This window comes from Pagrus pagrus, assembly GCF_965226575.1.
Source record: "Pagrus pagrus genome assembly, chromosome: 5".
NCBI classification, from domain to species: Eukaryota; Metazoa; Chordata; class Actinopteri; order Spariformes; family Sparidae; genus Pagrus; species Pagrus pagrus.
Genome location: NC_140189.1, coordinates 35186901 through 35207123, shown reverse-complemented (window position 1 = coordinate 35207123; position 20223 = coordinate 35186901). Strand labels below are relative to the sequence as shown.

At 43.9% G+C, this 20223-nt stretch overlaps 1 protein-coding gene across 9 annotated transcripts in view; it reads right to left on the bottom strand.

Moving 5' to 3' along the window:
- The window catches only part of prom1a (prominin 1a), an 86753-nt gene extending 69353 nt beyond the window's left edge, over positions 1-17400 (bottom strand). For all 9 annotated transcript variants that reach the window (XM_084353829.1, XM_084353828.1, XM_084353831.1 and 6 more), the window contains exon 1: positions 16856-17400. In XM_084353829.1, the coding sequence (XP_084209955.1) occupies positions 16856-17084 (229 nt within the window). In that variant the 5' untranslated portion in view covers positions 17085-17400. The remainder of the gene's footprint in view (positions 1-16855) is intronic.
- Positions 17401-20223: the final 2823 nt, after the last annotated feature.

The window sequence follows — 20223 nt, the reverse complement described above, 5'->3', positions numbered from 1 at the left end:
GGACAACATTGAGACCAACATCATCCAGGTGCGCCAGGTAAAGTATTCAGGTGGCATGTTTACACGCTCCTCTATTAGGGCTGCAACTGACGATTACTTTCATTATTGATTAGAGCCAAAGCCATATATCAGTTGGCTGATACTGTATTGACATATCACAGATGTATTGGAATCGGCTTGTATGTTTTGCGTTTACTGAACACACTGCAGAAAAACATGCTTGGGGTGATTTAAGATGATTACATGTCCAGTGAATGTTACTGTTTCAGTGCACTCATGTCATTTTAGACAATAAAGTTTATTGATAATCTGTAAAATATCCTGCCTCCGTCAAATATCTCTGTCACGTGTTTGAGGGATCGCTGCAAAAAATGTGTCAATATCAGCCAGAAAAAAGCTCAGCACAATTTCCCAGAGCCCAAAGTGACGTCTGCATGTTGCTTCTTTTGTCCAACCAACAGTCCGAAACCCAAAGACTCTTCATTAACTACAATAAATGAAGAAAAGCAGCAAATCCTCATATTTAAGAAGCTGGAAGCAGCAAATGTTTGATGTCATTGTTTGAAAAATGACCAAAGTTATTAATCAATTATCAAAATAGTTGGCAAACAATTTTCTTTCAGTTGACTGATCTCTGCAGCTCTACCTGCTGTGCTCTGCATCTTGACGTAACAAAGACTGCAGACTACATGTAAATGAACCAACATGCGTTTCAGTTGCAGTTCTGCTGCACAAAAAATGTATTATTGGTTTTTCAAAGGCTGCATTAGGACCTCAGTAGGTTTTAAGTCATACACATATGTGGATGTTGAAATTGAGGGGGCTGCACTCAACACATTTTTAAAACTTTCTTAAACTGACAAACTGACATTCACTTCCACTTCACAGCCATTCCAGCAGCCAGGTGCAGTGAAGAAGTTCAAAGGATGTAAACTTCTCTTCTAAGATCTGTTTTCACTCGTCACACAGCTTCTGACGTCACCACTTTTGTGTAAACGCCACAAATGCCTTCAAGGTGGAAATGTTCAAAAGAGTGCATCCTCTGTATGATTCATAATGTCAAAACTATTAAAAAATAAACAGCTCAGAGCTCAGGGAGCCACGCAGTTTGTCTGGAGTCTGAGCAAACTGAGAAACCTTAAATTCTTCACTGTGTTCTGACGTTGCACTACCTGAATGAATGTGATGAACATACAGAGATATATCGGCGAGCAGGTCAGGGAAGGAAACCCTGAAGCTCATGCAGAAAATGAGGGCAGTGACAGAAGAGGATGTCACCTGACACCTTCAATACAAATAGTCATTTAATTTGTGTCTTTATTTGAATGTAAACTGTACATCTTGTACCTGATACAAGTGAGACATCTAATTAATTAAGGGTTTTTAAAGCCAAAACACTCAGCGCTGTTAAATCATGATCTATTTGATACAAGCCTGCTATTCTAACCTGTAGGCTAAGCAGTCATTTGAGAGTTCAGGGACAAAAGGACAATTTGTCTGTAGTGCAGTCTGGTCAGCATGTTGATCGCTGAACAGACAGCCAAGAGGATTGGCTCTGCAGCCTGGCCCAGGTAAACAACATCCCAGATTACCATCAGCTAATGAAGGCTGAAGCCGCGCTGCAAAGGTGACGGGAGAGACAGGAACAGCGACCTGCAGACCAATCAGAGGACACAATCGAACATGCCGACAGGTAACAAGAGAGAAGGAGACTACACTGTCTGGGGCAGAACTTCCTGAGGAGGACTGAGCCGCTGAGCTGAATTGTTATCCTGCATAGCAGCTTTGTGCCTTCTCAACACTGAGAGGCAGAACCAACATTGAACAAAACTTCTCTCTGTACATGTGATAAAGTCAACCGGTGCTGGCTGGGATTGATCCGAGACCACGCGGGATAAATGCTACACTTCCAGATCGAGCATACTTGACACACAGCTTGTCATTGAGAGCTACATTACAGGCCCCGAAACGCCTCTCTGAGATGTGACACAGCTATGTTCCTGTGACACATCCCACTCAGGGGAACTGTCCTGCACAGCTCAGTGAAGACTACGAGCACCTTGTGAAAGACTGTGACGAGCGGCACCGAGGCTAAACGGCAAGTTGGAGAGGAAGACCGTTTAGAGTAGTCATCTCCGGCGTCGCCAGGTTGACCCCTTACCGCCACACATCTGCGATAACAACTCACCATCCCCAGAGTCGACTTGTAGCGGCACCGCTGCACCCGCCACTGAAGCAGAACAAGGGGACAGAGAATGCATGACTTGCCATCCATTCAGCAGCACTGAGCCGCCTCGCTTCGCCTTGCCCTCGCCTCTCCTGCTTGGCTACCCAGGCCTGACCCAAATGTGACGTCCCAGAATGAGACAATGCTTTAGCAGCACCCGGGGAAGTGGCAGCTCTTACTCCAACAAACTCCCTCTATTTATTTCTTTTCCCCTTCCTTTTTTTCCCTTCTCGCTTCTTTAAATAAGCTGATATCTTCTCAGCCTTTCTTGCTCCAGCGATCTTTTGATTTTCGTCTGTGCTTTCACTTCGTCTGACTTTGCCACATCTCTCACCTGCTCTGTCAGAAAGCTGGGAGCTTAAGCTGATGGTGGCATTATAATATTACCCTGAAATGTCTCAAACGTTCAACTTATCTTAATGCCATAGCTTTTATCTCCCCTTACTTAGTCTGCTAATATGCCAGCACCAAGTGGAGAAAGCTTTCTAAATGAGATGCATCGCCTCCCTCTCAGTATCCAGGAGCTGCTTGTTCAGTTTATTGATCTACTTCTTCCCCTTTGTACTGTAAGAACACACTTCATCACTGAGACTCAATGACACTGTGAATGGCCTTTCACTGTGAAATGTGGAAAAGGTGTCAGTTCGCACATTGTGACGGAGTCATGCAGGGCCACTTCAGTTCAGTTTGTATTGTCTACGTAAAACTTAACCAAAGCTGCACCAAAGGAAAAAACACCTTTCATTTAAGAAGAATTTCTTCGAAGCACTCGTAACTTGAAAAAGCCAGACACCTCATAACTACTGCGCTGACAAGATTAATGCACAAAACATTTTTGTGGGTTATTTAAAAGCACATTAAGCTGTGAAAGCAGGAGGTCTGAGACTGTAACAGCTCATCTCCAGCTCGCTTTGAGGGAAACATGTGCATTTACAGTAGAAATGATGAAGAAGAGAGAAACGTTTGTTCAGGAGGAAATAATTCATCAGAATCTGCCACGTTTCCACCTGAAGGTTCCCATTAGAGGCTGGAGCTCTCAAACTTTTCATTTAAATTTACACATTAAAACATTTTTTCTTTATTAAATAGATGAATTTGTTTTTACCTTTAAGATATATGAGACTGAATAAATTGTAGGGATGTTGACTTATATGACCGCTAGTTTGTTAGTTTAATGCCAATGCAGGCAGATTCTCTAAACAAGGAACAGCTGATATGTTCAGCTGTCAACGTGTTCTTGAGCATCCTTACGTTAGTATTCAGACTGAATACAACCAAGTGGCGGCAGGTACCGCTTAGACAACAGCTGTTTCCATCTATGAGACTTCATCCACATTTTAAGCATCGTGTTAGAAAGGTTTGGTGGAAATAACAAAGTTCGAAAAATCTTCCTCAGTTTTTCAAGAAAGTTTTAAAACTCACTTCAGATGGATTTTGCCGTTTTTCTAATGAGTTTCAAAATGAGCCAAACAGGAAATGGAAACACCTTTTCAGAATAAGTTGCGACGTAGCAACATTTCACTCACACACCTGTTTGGGCTCAGACTGAAGCTGCAGCAGATCAGATGTAACCTTTCTTACATCAACACAAACAGAAATGTCAGATTTCCATCATGTTTTCTACTTTGTTAACACTGTTTGAGGTTCGACTAGCTTCTTTTATTCACGTCATCTTGTTGTTCACTCTTCCTCTGCAGTGCTATAAAGGCCTTCTGACTGCTTATCCTGATGAATCACTCCTTATAATCACACAGCAGCAGTGGATGGAAACGTGCTTTTATTGGCATTTTCTTTTGCGGATTTTCTCCAATTTCATATAAAATGTTTGATATATTGGTGTGGAAACCTGAACACTGCACAGCTGGTCATAGTATCGCTGTGGAGGATCGTACAGCTCTGGGTTGTTGTCATGGGAGGAATCATTTTATCTTTTGTTTCAAAAATGTGAAGTTTGTTTAAGATAATAAACAAGAACAAATACAGAGATAAGATATTTTACAGTTGCGACCCACAAGTCGACACAGTGTGTTGTTGCAGTGTTGTGTGTCTGTGTGAGTGCAGCCGGGTCTAAACAGAGCTCATGAGTGTGAGGCTTCTCTTGCTGAAGGACTCTTGAATGAGACACACACACTGTTATGACAGAGACCTGACCTCTGACTCTTTGATTGTCTCATTAGTCAGCATGCCTTGAGTGCCGTGTCAGTCACAAACAAACATTTGATGATCCTATGAACAATAACAGTCTCATAAGCTTGTGGTAATACATGTACACAGAGACATAACAGCTAAACGGACTGTAATAGCTCAATAAAACTACAGTACATTTAACAGAGCCATAATCTAGATCAAGTCTTCGGTCTGCTGCTGATTTAAATGTCACATAAACTGTTTCCCTCCCTCTGAACTGACCTCGTCCAGGGAAATGTGGTGCTTTCAGGAAGCTCTTCTCTCGAGTCCATACAGTTACAGTAAGACGTGCCTGTTTGCACTGCTTATAAATGAAGCCACATCTTTTAAATTGAGGAAATTAAATCAACTTAGCAGCTGACGTGGGGTTGAGCTGCTGGTTGCTGCCTGTCCTCAACTTCTTTACTTACCAGTGAGCTTTACTGATGTTAAACTGTTGAGCTGCGTCTCCTCCATTAAATCAATTTCTGTAAACACATGCATCCGTCACTACAGTTTGGTAACATCATGCCCATTTGAGGAGATTATAATTTGTCATCTGTCCTTCAGGTGGTTTTGGAGAGTGTTTAGCAGCGTTTGTGGATTTGTCACATATTCAAATGACTGAATAGTCAATTTGAAATCAAGCTTTTCATTTCCGACCGGCCACCTCGCCAGGCTGGCTGAGCCTTCAGAAAGACTAATCCCAGATTTGTGGATCCATTTCAAGAGTGACAACATGTAGCTAACGGCTATTTTGATATCTTTTCACAGGACTGGAGCTGCAGGCAAGGAATTAAAGTGCTGTACAATGTTTGGTTTTGTGTTCTGATTATGCAGCGTGATCTTCTCTAACAAAGCCGGGGCAGCGCCGGCTTACGTGTAAAAGAAGCCGGTGTGTGACGAGAGCGTTACCAGTTTGTGTCTCTGACCTGCTGCTCAGGTGGAACTGAAAAGCAGGTTTTGTCTCCCTTAATGAATAACAACCAAATGCAACACAGTGACAGGCTTTCATGAGAGAAACACTAATTCTCAGAAAATACGACAGATAATAGGACGAACATGTTCCTCCAGCACAATAACACAAATGATCATGCCAGGGTTTGACACATGAAAGGCGACTGAACAGTGACGAATCTGGTTGCGAACACTAGACTGTCTATTAGTCTGCCTTTAAGTGTTTAAACTATACAGTGACCCATTAGTTAGACAATCACTTTCCCAGAGCCCAAGGGTTTTCATATTCTGCAGGTATCACAGTAAAAAATACTAAAATATTGAGTTCATAATGATATAAAACACAGAAATGTAGCTAATCCTCTGCTGGACTGCAATTTTACTTGACAGCTTTAACAATTAATAAATATTATTAATAATCAAAATAGTTGTTGATTCATTTTCTGCTGATGGACTAAATGATTAATGTCCCTTTGTCCGGATCCACCCCAGACGTTAATTAGTTCTACTCTGGGCCGAGACCCGTCCTCTATCCAAGTTTTGCTGAAATCCAGTCAGTAGCTTTAGTGTAATCCTGCTGGAAGACCAACCAACCAACCAACACGAGGCTGAAACATAACTTCAGGCAGAATATAAAAGGTAATAAATGTGTTCACACTCACGGGGAAGCACGTTTTAGAGGTGGTACACCTGCATACGAAGTCAATTTAAGACACCGGCGGACACCAGTTTGCAAAGTGTGAATTTACTTCGGGAAACTTAGGAAACTTACTTAGGAAAAAGTAAAAAGACTGTAGGAAGGTTCCTGATGACTTTCTGGGGAAGTCACCTTCTCCACAAGGAAAAGTAAAGGAGAAAAAAGAGAAGAAGATAAAAATAAAAATGACGACATAAGAAGTCACCGTATTTTAACCTGTGAAAGTTTTCATCACTTTTCATTCTGGCAGAAATTTGTTTCCACCACTTTGAGATCAGTCAGATGTCACACAAACACACATTAAGTGCAGTTGGTACAGATTCAGTCTGAGACCTCTTTCCTGTTCAGTCTAATCTAACTGAGGTGCAGAAATCCTTTTAACTTCTACCGCATAGCAAACTTCATCCACAGCCGAGTTTCATGAAATTTCATGAGGTTATCCGGCTGCCAAATGCAAAAACATTATTTCTGAATCTTCAACCAGCCCTCGTCAGAGACCAGCAGTATATAATTTAATACCAACAGTTTGAATGATAAGTAGCGCACCAGGGCGTAGAGTTCAGCCAACATTCATTGGATAAAAATATATATTTAGTCTTTTCTTATTTGAAGGAGGCTCAGCACATATGCATTATGATAACTAAAGGTCATATCAGCGAGTACGCTGAGTACGCCTCCACACAGACGTGTGCCTTATAATAAAATATCTGTAAACATGGACAGAAAGATGGAAACTTGTGAATATTTTGTGATCACCTGTGATGGCCTCCTTAGCTCAGCGCTGCAGTGACACATTGCCTCTGGCAATCAGCTGGCATTATGTTGCAGGCGAGGAAGGCTGTGCCTGTGTGTCCTGAAGCGTCCCGGTGCCAACGGCCGTCACTGTCAGAGCGGTGACGTGACTGTGTGTGACAGTACGACAACACTGCAGAGAAACGTATACTTCACTTTCTCTGATGCAGATGCAGCTACAGTACGAGTGGGTCGGGCACCGGATCTTTCAAAGATGCAACATTTATGGAGCGATTTATTTTTAACCATTCTGATCTTCTGAGATTGACAACAATGTTTTATATATTGTGAATGAATGTTAGTTGTGAAACATACATATCATTATTGTATCTGTTTGGTTAGATAATTAGATGATATCACACCATCATGCTTTAATGAATCCTCCCACAAACACATTTGATCTGCTTTAGTAACAGATGGAAGCTGAGAAAAATATAAAATATTGAGGACGTGAACGCCTCTCTCACATCCTGACATGTTTGTGCTCACGGCCTCAGGGCAGCTATCCAATCCTACAGAAGAGCAGAAAAGCAGCAACATGATCCCATTTTCTGTGTGTCAGAGTGTGTGGATGTCACGTAGATGACAATAAACAGTTATTGTGTTTCCATCAAACTGTTTTTGAGCAAAACTGAGACATGATTCAGAACAAAACGAACAAAAGCCATCAGGATATGACCATCGATAGCTAATGTGGCCATGTAGCGACATGTGAGACGACAGAAACACCAATACTAATGTTTTAGTATCACAAGTCCAACTGGCCCTTTTTCATCTAGTTTAGCAGGCGGTACACTTGTTAACAACAACACAGTCTCCTCATTCGTTTTAATATTGGTGCAGTGTGGTGTCGCTGCAGACGGCTCATCCGTCAAAATACTTCATCCTGACTTAACGTTCGCCACTGCAACGTCATCCAGCAATGCACTGCATCAGCCACTGAACTATGTGCATACCTCCATACAATACCTAGTCATTGTAGCTTATGTAGAAGCTTTTCAGCCAGGAACAAAAAAATCCATATGGACATGTGGTGTAACTCACAAGCCTTAAGATTCAGGACAGATGGACAAAGTGAAACAAGAACTTCTGGAGGGTTTTTTGTTACAAAGTGAGAAAACCTCATTCAAACTTGTTTAACAGTATGCTGTGTTGTATGTCTCGATAAAGGTGATATTTATTTTTTAAATCTGATATTCTTGTCTGTTCAGTATGTCTGTTATATTACAAGTCACCATCTCAACAAAAGATGCGAGTCCACAGTTGGTTCAGACATAATCTCTGTGTCATCTGTAATAACAGGGTTAGACAGTGCAGAGAACAGGGTGGCCATTTTTAGACAGCAGATATTACAGTTAAAAGTTGAAGAAATTGTATTAAAAAAGTGATTCTGTTAATATTATGGATGACGCGCCATCAGTAGCATTTTTTTGTATGATAACAAATGAATTGTCGTTTAACTCTGTTCAACTCACGAAGGTTTCAGCTGCTCAAAGTTAGTGCTGTCCTGCTGCAAAGGCTCGGTTGTGGATTGTAAAGCTCAGGAGTTGATTGAAGTTTTTCAGAAAGAGCATTTCAGGATGAAATCTGAGTCATCGAGTTAACGCACCACCATGAGACCTTCTCAAGTGTGTACAAACAGTTACGCAGTGTTTTTTGTCTCGTGTTATTGTTGTGATTGTTCCATTAAATCCACTGTATCTGAAACAGGCTGTCCACAAACTGCTCTCTGACCAGCAAAATGCCGTTGGGTCTGTATGCAGAGCTCATCGGTCACACTGTAGAACAACACTGAAGATTTAAGGCCTTGAACCAGAACCAGAACCAGACACCAGCTCCTCATTTCAGCCAACGGTGTATCTGCTTGTTTTTTGATATCATGAATGGGGAAATGATTCAGATCTGCCAAACATTATGATTGCAAATGTAAACCCTGTTGGGGGATCATCACAGCCTCTAATGATAATCTCCACAGATGTGTCCGCTGCTGAGGAGAAATCCCTAATTAGGAAAATGTTTGCAACTGGCTGGAAAAATGCTGAAAAATAATCATGACTCATGTCTTAGATTCCCTTTTTTTCACTGAGCGCCCTCAGCTGAGTGATGTCTTTGCAGTCACCCTCCTCCACAGAAATGTTAAAGTGCAGGGTCAGCAGCAGACTGGCACTCACACACTCAGTATGTTGCTCAAGGACACTTCAGCAGAGCAGATGCTTGCTGTCATGGGGCTCGAGTCCCGACCTTCCAGTTGAAGGACACTCTCTTTAATCATTTTACAGCTATGTATCAGAGTAACAGCGCCTGCAGCATCAGCCAGTCCACACATGGAACCAACGACCTGTGGGCACTCGAAATTCATTATCCATCACAGCATTTTTATTTTGGCTTTTTGGTGCAGTCTCATTGAACCCTGGAGAGATGATGGCCTTAATTGTGTTCAAGGTTAAAACACTACAACCGAACTGAAGTGAAATCATGACAACTTTTCCTAATCAATATAAAAGTGCTCAAACAGCCTCCAGACTGATGGTAAAATCAGATCTTTGTCGGGGGGGTGGCCGCTACACAGGATTATTCTTGATGCAGCTTCTCTTCGCAGCAGAGTCTTGTGTCAGTAGTTGTACAGTAAGCTGCTTTACTGAACAATGTTTTTTAAAACACAGCTGACGACAGAATCTCGTCAGTTCTTGACATTTCCAGTTCAGCTGTCAAGTGCTGAAAGACACAGTGTGCAGTCTAATCCACTCAGTGATTCGTCATGCTTGTAATTTGGTTCTTGTTTAATTTAATGGCCTGTAATGATGTTAATAGGCTTTTAGAATAGATTATAAACAAAATTATGATATCATGTCCTAATTTGGAGAACTGCAGCGTGTGAGTGTAAACAATAATTAGTGTAATTGTTCTGGATTCACCTGACACACCAGAGTTTTGGATTAGCCATTCTAGAAACTCACCCACGAATAATAAACAGCCGTGTTAAAGCTGCTGTGAGCGCTGTCGTCGTTTTAGCTAACATCCATTTCATTTCTGTCCAACAGATATTTGCTCCGTCTCTGGTTCGTTACAGATCTCTTTAAGCATGCGTTTCCTGTTTTGCTGTCATCTCCAGCAGCTCTGGCCGACTCGCAGGTCAGAATTCACCTTTGTTAAAGTCTGACTCAGAGGATGTGCTTAGTCAACCAATAGAAACTCTGCCGCAGCTGTGTTTGTAAAAGGAAACGCTATTGTTTTCATCACTATATTTAGTACAGTATCACACTACAACTGAAGTTTTGTTCTCACACTCAATATTTAGTCCGTAGTTGGATCAGAAACGTGACAATTTGTTGGACTTCCCAAAACAAAGACGCCGTTGAGATCCATTATAGAAAAAGATTTGAACATTCATTTACACCCTTGCTCTGAACGCCAACCTCTGTTTGGCAGTAACACCTCGATCACACTTACACAGTTACACATATTAATGAAACTGCTCACCAGGCCAACATCTTGCAAAGTATGAATGCTGCCATTGGTGTGTGTGAAAATGGGATAAGGGCACTACATAATTTACACCTGAGACCATCCAAGAACAACCGGAGTCACATCAGCTGCTCCACAGGAGCTACTGATGCTGCATTGCACTTTCCTCACCTCACAAGCCAGTTTCTCTAACCTACGAGCCACCACTGCTTTTAGAGTATTCAAGAGCAGCAGACTTTGAGACGATCACTGCCCACGGCATCTTTTGACCATCCAACCTGACCAGCAGCCGCCTCAGGGATGATAGGAAGAGAGTTGGGATGGGAGCCATGGTAATCCAGCTTGGATTCAAGGCTGCTCCTGGCAAATGTCTGATCACAGGAAAATAAAATGGACAAGTGGGACTCAGCTGGCCAAGCAACGGGAAGTCAGAGATTGTTGTGCCCACATTCTTACAGAGACCGGTCTCCAACACATCCTGAATCAAGCTGTTGCACTTGACCGTGTTCAGAGCCGACGGAGCGTCGGGCTTCAGTGGGATGAAGAGAGGTGGACTCACCAAGCATCAATGACGTAACACAAAGTCGATGGACAGTGTCTTCCAGGTGTCAGACCTGTAATGTGGAGATGCTAACCACGTTATAATCACCATATTGTTGTTTACGTTCACTGAGATGCAAATTTAAAAGATGCACTACAGAGTTATTATATGTCCTAATATTGTGTAGCAAAAAGGAATTACAAACATTCATTTGGTTTTTTACACTCTGCTGTATAATGACAAATAAATGACCTTGTTACCGTGTTACCTTGTTACCTTGGAGCTTTGTCTGTGTTAGAGTCTAAAAGTGAGGCATCAAACTTAAACCTTCTGTTTCATTGTATGTTTTGCAAACCTCTCAACTTTGTGGCAGCGTGCTACTGAATTCCTGGAATACCCTTTTAATAGTTAATGTTTATAATGTATATTTACGCTTAACCTTGTTTATGATCATCATTTTTGTAAAGGATTATCAACTTAAGACTTGCTACTCGTGGTATTGAAGCATCTACATGTAGGAAGAGAGAAAACTAAAGTCTGTTCGGCTGCCAAAGACGGATTTAAACCTAAATATTAATACGTTTGACTCTTGTTACAATTGAGATTTATCAGCATTTAACCTTAAAGAGTCTTTCTTCCTCACAACATGAAAGACATTGAACCAAAGTGTCTACTTTGTGATTCCAGTATATCTGTGATGCGCATCACGAAGCGCTTCGATCTCTGCTTTGTCCTTGGTTCAAAATCTTTTGAAGTGTTTCTCTTCACTTTCTTTCATGTGTGCGTGTCCCTCGCTGAACCCGGAGCTCCTTCACGCCTCTGTGCTGTGAAAACAGCCTCTGGACTCCCTTTTGATGAGTCTTAAATAAACATGGACTGAGATCATTTCACCTCAGCTCTATGAATCTACCTTGCAAATTGTACCACAGTGTTTTACCTCCCATCACACCGGTGATGTGAGCCATCACTGGCCATGATAGCTGCCGCTGGGTTTCCCTGGCAACTGTTACTTGTCTTGAATTAATGCAAGATTTTCACCAGTCGTCTGTTAACTGAATTCCACCTAGGCGTGGTTTCTTGAAGAGAGGGAACACAGAAGCTAATGAGGAAACGCTTTCCAACAGGGATCTGCTGCACGACGGAGGCTGGCATCATCTCCCCAGCCGCGCTCAGCCACAGGCGTCAAACGATACTTTAAAACTGCAGAAGGAGCCTAATGCACCTCTGTTCTCAAGTGAAGGCTGACTTACAGCAAGATTAATTAAACGGCTCGGAAAAAAGAGACCTGAAATATGTTAAATTTACTGTTTTTGTTAATGAGACTGGGGAGAGTGATGGATCGAAATAAATGTCGCGAAGTGTCCTTCAGCAAAACACGACACTGCTGTGACTCCCTGTGAGTCAGACTGCATCAGAATAATGGCTCCAAATCAAAACTCCCTGCCTCCATGTGAAACGTAGTTAAAACCTACAAATGCTGAACAACTTACAAGTTGTTTTAATTTTCTTTAAATAGTCCAGCAGAGCTTATTTTAAGCTTCTTGGCCTCTCGCTTGAAATCAGACCACTTTTTTTAACTCCTCCAGAGTCTTCGGCTCCAAACTCACAGCGTTCACCGCTTCTGTCACTTTCTGTCATTTGTCGTTCACAGTCTGTAAAATTATGCTTCTTCTTGTTCAACTGCTTCTTTTCTTTGACATTTCTCCTCAAAACTAAACTAAACTGGCCCTTTATATACAAAGGGCCAGTGTGGGGATGGTTAGTCGGCTCGTGCGCGTACATTAAACTTCAGGATGACTGAGATGTATGAGGAAAAGACGCGTGGGGACGGACGTACGTGGGGTTTTATAAATCTGACGAAAAGACTGCGTCTGCATGTTTCCTGTTTCCTGTGTACACAGATTTCTACACCTGAATACACAGAGGTTTATATATTTGGCCCAGCTGTCTCTCTCCTTATACTTACAACTTTGATCCACCCCTGCTGCATGAATATATAAATGAATCTCCAGAAAAACGTATTTAGGAATAAAAGACGATCTCAAGGTAACATTTTTTTCCTTCTGTGCTTGTGCACGGTCAGAGAAAAGAGAGAGCGAGCCTTCCTAGTGCTCACGATGGTTATTAATTAAGCTTCAACAGCAAGATACGTTTTTTAAAATACATTAGTGATGCAGCCTGAGCGAGAACAGAAACACTCGTCTTCCTCCATATCATTAAACGTTTCAACTCTCTTCCAGCTGTGCAGTGCTTCCCCTAACATCACACCCCGCTGCCCTGCAAGAGACAAAACATCTGTTGTTGTTCAGAGACTTTTATTTTGAAATTTTATTTTTAGATTGGGAAGTTTGTTTCTGCTCTTTCTGTAAATGTCCTGTTATGTTTGAATAAAGCTGTGATGGAGAATGTTGATTCTGGATGAAAAAAGAGCCGCTTGATGAGTCCAGTGCAACGTGCTTCATGTCTGTACCGGGCTCATGAATCTGTGCATCAGCCTGTGTGTGTTGGCATGTAACAGTTGTGTGTTGGTGAGCGTGTGTGTAGGTGTGAGGGAGGGAGGGAGGTGAGGAAGGGAGGGAGGGAGGTGAGGTTTCCACACTGCAGAGAAAAGCTGTTAGAAAATGTTGGAGAGAATATGTCACTGTTCGTTGGCTCTGTGTGGGTGTCAGTGATAGACGTTTGTTGCTTCTTTGCTAATAACGCCTCCTCCGAGCTCGGAGGCAGCACGCAGAGAACGAACGTGTCCGTCGACGACATCAAACATTCATGAGATTATAAAGACTTTTTACAGTGTGAAATGTCGAGCAGTGATCGTGGAAGACGTGATGATGGTGTGTCGCTAATTACACAGCGGCGTGATGTTCATCTGTCAGTCGTTTCAAGGGTTACACCATGTATGAGGATGACTGTTGAATTCTGACTATATGACAATATTTCTCCAGAGTGTGAGCTCCACATGCAGTTGTTTCTGTGTGACGGTGTGTGCTGAGATATGGAGATATTGAACACTATCTTTCCACCATATTAAACACAGTTCCATCAGAATATGAGGTTTGATGAGATGTCAGGGATCTGTTGATTTGCAAGCTCTGTAGTTTTTATGATTTCTTCACTCTGCTGGCTTAAAGTTAAAGTCATGTTTACTTTTTAAAGTAGTTTTGGCGCGAAAAGCCTTTATTATACCTCGGATCAGAGTAAAGAGATGACAGGAAATGAAGGAGACAGAGAGCAAGACGCAACAAAGCTCCCCGCTGTGGGTCACGGCCGGCCTCCTAACCCCTGAGCCACAGGGGACCAATTAAAGTTCATTCTTGACCTTAAAAAAATAGTTTGATGAAGTAATTCAAAGTCCACTCACTCGTGCTTTGTAGAGTGTTTCATAAAGTGACCGGACCTTGAGTCAGGAGAGATAAAGGAAAAGAAGTGTTACAGTTTGAGTTGAATCATGAAAAGTCCACAGATGCTGGTGAGACGACCTCGGGTTGGGATTATTTTATGTTTTATAAGTTCTAGCTGTAAGAAGACAGTGCTGTTTGAAATGTAACGTTTTAGAGCTTGACTGTAGAAAACTGATGAAGTGTTCAGGTCATTTATTTAACTGCAAACATTCACTGATTCCAGTTTTAACTGTCTTTTATTTTTTGGTTTGTTTATATCACTGTAAATCTAATATCTGTGGATTATGGACCAGAGCTGCAGCTAACGACTATTTTCATTGTTGATTATTTTCTTGATTAACCAATCAAATGCTTGATCTATAAAATGTCAGTTTTATAGTGTTAGTCAGTGTTTCCCAAAACCAGGACGACGTCCTCAAGTGTCCACAACCCAAAGATATTCAGTTTATCATGAGAGAATAAAAACAAACAAAAAAAATCATATCTACGAGGCTGGAGCCAGAGAGTTTTGTCGATTATCAGAGTTGTTGACGATTGATTTGATAGTTGACAACTAATAAGTTAATCGATTGATTGCTGCAGCTCTGATGGAGCGAACAGTTTAGTTTCTGTTTATTAGTAATCAAAGAGACCGATAACCGATATTTAAACCAAAATATGTTTGCAGTAAAATAAAAATCGTAGTGTCAAAATTTAGATTAACCAGTGATGAAATGTAACTAACTACAATTTACTCAAGTACTTCACTGCTGTTCCAAGGTACTTAAAGTACTTGAGTATTTCCATTTTCTGCTACTTTATACTTCCACTCCTCTACATTTATTTGATATCTTTAGTTACTAATTACTTTGCAGACTCAGGTTGTTCAGTGTTGATTGGCTGTTACTTGTGAAGTGTAACCAATCAGATAGTGTTGTGGGCGGGACACTGACTACACAGAGTGGTGACTGCGGACAGAAAGAGAAGCTGCATCAGAGCCAAAGTATTGCATTTTTAAATTAATATATTTTTCAGCAATCGGACACAAAAAACACTGAGGATGAGGATGATGATATGAAATCGGCCCAGATAATCAATCTGTCGCTGAAAATAATCACTGAAAATCAGTAGTTGCAGCCATAATGTCATAATAATCCAGAAGTCATTGTGTGTCCACAGTGAGTCAGTGAGCTGGTGTGTATTTGTGTCACTGTACTGAGTCCAGATGATGTGATTGTGTTTGTTGTCCCTTTGATGAAGATGTGATCTGAAAACTTGCTACATGATAAACAACAGTTGTCAAGAAACACAATTTTCTCTGTTTGTTTTTTTTACCTCGAGCGTTCAGTGATTAATTCTTTAAATGTGTGCTGGAGGAGCCCCCCCCCCCCCCCAGCCTGAACAGGGCCCCACGCTGACATCTACGCTGCCTGCAGTCATAATCCACCGGAGTGGAAACTACAGATTCTCTTCCTCACTTGTCTTATAGATTTTAATGTAACTCCACGTCCAACAGCCGACACAGTGCAGAGAAACCAGCCTGGATGCATCCACACAGCTGACACATCACTGGATTTGTGCTACATATCCATTCATGCACTCACTGCTGCTATTCATAGACAGATGACCTTTGCTTACGCAGTCTAGATTTTGATGAACCCAAAAATAATGATGGTGATGGATTCCTCCGGGCTTTCAAGTTAAAACACAGAAGAGGTGTTTGTCTGCTGAACTCTTGAATACAAACCAACTGTTTCCACATGATCTCCATCCTCCAGTCCCGCATCATTCGGTGGGTGTACCCATGGATGCACTGACCACTTCACTGAGCAGTGGTCTGCTCCTCCGGATTAGACCAGGAGCCCCCCAAGTGCTGGTGACAAACTGCAAACTAAAAGGCCAACAACATATGGCGCAGGGGCTTATGGGATTACCCAATTAACAAGGTGACTCAGAGAGCTGCTAATCTGCAAAATGTTCCGATGGAGTATGGACACAGACTGTGACGCATGGAGGGAGCCGCATCTTCACAACAGCCACGACCCTATTAAACACACACACCTCATGTGTGTGCGGTCAAGCAGTCAGCTCTAATTGTATTAAACATAGAGCCAGGACGCTTTCTGCGAGCTCCAACAAACATTCACTCACTCGGCCAAAAAACTGTGCGCGTAAAGCGGCCATAGAGCACGCGCTTCCGTCAGCCACGGCTTCATTAATTGTCATGTTCTGACACAAAGTGCGCCTCAGGCACAAACACCAGCTTCAGGTGCGTCCGTCAGCTCAAAACGAGCGCGACATGGAGGGACGTGACGCACAGACGGGCTGAAAATCCGCGAGTGGACAGAAGACGAGCCGGATGTGTTCAGTTTACAGGATTCAGTCATTCATGAGAAGAGATTCAAGCGTCTTTCTCTGAACGCTGAGTTGTAAAAACGCTGGTCTGAGCGGGACACAGCTGATCTTGGAACCAGTGCCAACAAGCAACCGAGCAGGATCTCCTCATGATTTAGTGACACACAGCCAGTTAGTAACAGTCAGGTCAGTTTGCATTCTCTGGACATGTCTCACTGTTTCTGTCTGTCTGTCTGTCGCATTCATTCATCTGTCCGTGACACTGGGATGAGGCTTACCTTGTGGAAACGCGTTGGGCTGCACGACGTACAGAAACGCGTGCACCATGTGGAACAGGATCCCTATCGGTCCCGGTTCGTAGTGGGCCAGAGTCTCGTAAACTCCCGCAGGCACATAACCGAAATCCAACTTTCCCGGAGGAGGGAGTCTCCGCGGCTCCGTCTCGTGCTGGAGTTCTCCGGACGCCAAACGCACCCACAGCAGCAGGAGGATCCCGGTCCTCCACATCGCGTTTAGATGAGACACCGACTGTCCGTCAAACTGGGGTTCAGTGTGTCACCCAAAAGAGCAGCGTAAGCTGGAGTAGCGCTGATGTGGTCTCGATGTCAGGGGGAGGGAGGTGTCAGGGGGAGAGTAGATGTGAAAAGTGTCCAGTCGGATGGACCGCGGCTTCCTAAGTCCTGCTGCCCGCGGAGAGACTCGTTCCGAGCATGGTCCCCGGCGGTCTGAGGCTCCTGACGGACGAACCGGGCGATGGTCTCCCTCTCGACTGTTCAGTCCCACCGAGATGAGCGCGCCTGTCGCCTCGCTCCAGCATCTGTGCGCACGGGGGTGCGCTGCGTCACGGGAGCGCGCCTTCGTCACAGCTTCACAGGGAGGAGGACCGGGGACCGGTCCAGAGGGAAGCGCTCCTCCTGCTGGGGAGAGGAGGAGAGGGAGGGTCGGAGGAGGAGGAGGAGGAGGAGGAGGAGGAAGAGGGGGAGAAAGAGAGAGAGAGAGTGGGAAGAGGAAGGAGAGGATGAGGAGGAGGGAGAGGGAGAGTGGGAGGAGGAGGGGGAGGAGGAGAGAGAGGGGGAGAAAGAGGAGGAGAAAGAGGAGGAGAGGGGAGAGGGAGGGTGGGAGGAGGAGAAAGAGGAGGAGGAGGGAGAGGGAATGGGTGAGGATAGAGGAGGGAGAGGAGGAGGGAGAGTGGGAGGAGGAGAAAGAGGAGGAGAGGGGGAGGAGGAGGGAGAAGGGGAGAAAGAGGAGCTGGAGGAGAGGAAGAGGAGGAGAGGGGAGAGGGAGGGTGGGAGGAGGAGAAAGAGGAGGGAGAGGGAGGAGGAGAAAGAGGAGGAGGGAGAGTGGGAGGAGGAGAAAGAGGCGGGGAGAGGAAGAGGAGGAGGGGGGGGGAGTGGGAAGAGGAGGGAAAGGAGGAGGAGGAGGAGGGAGAGGGGGAGAAAGAGGAGGGGAGAGGGGGAGGGGGAGAAAGAGGAGGGGAGAGGGGGATGAGGTTGAAGGGGAGAAAGAGGAGGGAGAGGGGGAGAAAGAGGAGGAGAGGGGGAGGAGGAGGGAGAAGGGGAGAAAGAGGAGCTGGAGGAGAGGAAGAGGAGGAGAGGGGAGAGGGAGGGTGGGAGGAGGAGAAAGAGGAGGGAGAGGGAGGAGGAGAAAGAGGAGGGAGAGGAGGAGGGAGAGTGGGAGGAGGAGGGAGAGGGGGAGAAAGAGGAGGGGAGAGGGGGAGGAGGAGTGAGAGGGAGAGGAGGGAGAGGAGGAGGAGGAGGAGGAGGGAGAGGGAGAGTGGGAAGAGGAGGGAGAGGAGGAGGGAGAGGAGGAGGAGGGAGAGAAGGAGGGAGAGGAGGAGGAGGAGGAGGAGGAGGAGGGAGAAGAGGAGGAGGAGGGGAGGAGGAGGAGGAGGAGGAGGGAGAGGGAGAGTGGGAAGAGGAGGGAGAGGAGGAGGAGGAGGGAGAGGAGGAGGAGGAGGAGGAGGAGGAGGAGGAGGGAGAGGAGGAGGAGGAGGAGGAGGGAGAGGGAGAGGAGGGAGAGGAGGAGGAGGAGGGAGAGGAGGAGGGAGAGGAGGAGGAGGGAGAGGAGGAGGGAGAGGAGGAGGAGGAGGAGGAGGAGGAGGAGGGGGAGGAGGAGGAGGAGGAGCAGCAGCAGCTTGTTCACTGCTCAGAATGAGTGAAAGATATTCGGGATGTTTTAGTGTTTCACTTGATTGTTTGTTCTGTGACACATCTGAATGATTGTTTTTTATTTTGTGAATATTTTTCTTTGGTATTTGGTTTTATTTTATATATATTTGATGTTTATTTCATGTCCATGCACGTGTGCACCCATATCCCAAAATCCCTGGCGTAAGTCTATAATGGAAACAGCAGTAGTAAAATGTAACTAAGTACATTCTGGAGTGTTGGTACTTTTCTTAAGTGTAAATTTAATTTAAAAACTTCTACTTTACATTTCAGGGGAATAATTAGCTCAGTTTTGATATTTTAACAGACACTTTCCCCTCCGGTGTTTCCAGGTGCAGTTATTGTTGGCGCCGCTGTTGCAAAGACAACTGGATCATTACAGTTGTTAAATAATAACAACACAGGACAAAGCCTGAGTTTATTTAATCATTAAGTCTCTAATAGAAATTATCATCAGTTAACTTTCCTTTCACCGGTGAGCTCGTGCCGATGGCAGACAAAATAACAAAGTGCTAGCGAGGTTTATAGGGAACCAACGTAAACGCTGATGGTTTCATTGTTCTGATCTTTTATATTGTGCAGTCAACATTTTCTCCACATGTTGAAGAGGAAAACTTGTCTCCTGCCAGTACATTCAATATACTGTGTGTATAAAACTTTTTGAATCCAAAGCTCGGAATTGTAATGGAGTATTTTCTAGTTTTACTTGAGGAAAGAATTTAACAATTAATTGATGATGCAAAGAAATAATCAGGAACATCGAGAACAAAGCAATTAAAACAAGTGCTTTTAATGTAAATCTAGTACTAACATGGTGGAATACAGTGGAAGATTTTGAACTAGGTTTACATTGTGGATGTTTATCTTAATGTTACTTCTGACAGTTTTTATTCAGGCTGCTACATGAGCATAACTAGTCAACCAAATATTCAAGATACGCACATAAATCACCTTTAAATCAAATAGTGAGTGTAAGACAGCAGACAGACTAAGACAGTAAGACACCCATGAGGCCAAATCTTTATTATTTTACACATTATTTGACTGTATTCCACTTCACCACAGCCTACTTTCCATCTGTCCTCCAACAGCTGCTCTCTGTCTCCCCGACCTCTGACCTCTTCTCCACCCACAGGGCAGACAGAGGATACCTGAGGTGCAGCCCAGAGGGCCGATGTGATTGGTGGAGCAGTGATCAGGTGAGCTCTGCTTCTGTCTCTTTGCACAATAACGTCCTTGTCCTCTCTCTCCGGAGGACACGGGGCCCCTGGCTCCTGGAGACAAGAGGTCCTCCTGTTTGGAAACCTTTGATGGCTGGTTCTGAGCACCTTTCTTCACTGATCACACACTCGTTAGACCTGCAGCGGGCAGATGGGAGTCTTTGCTGTACAGACACTTCTGTTTCACTGAGGGAGCACTTCCTCTGTCGGTTGAACCAAAGAAACAGTTTTTCAGGGCAAAAATCCTGTTCTCCCTCC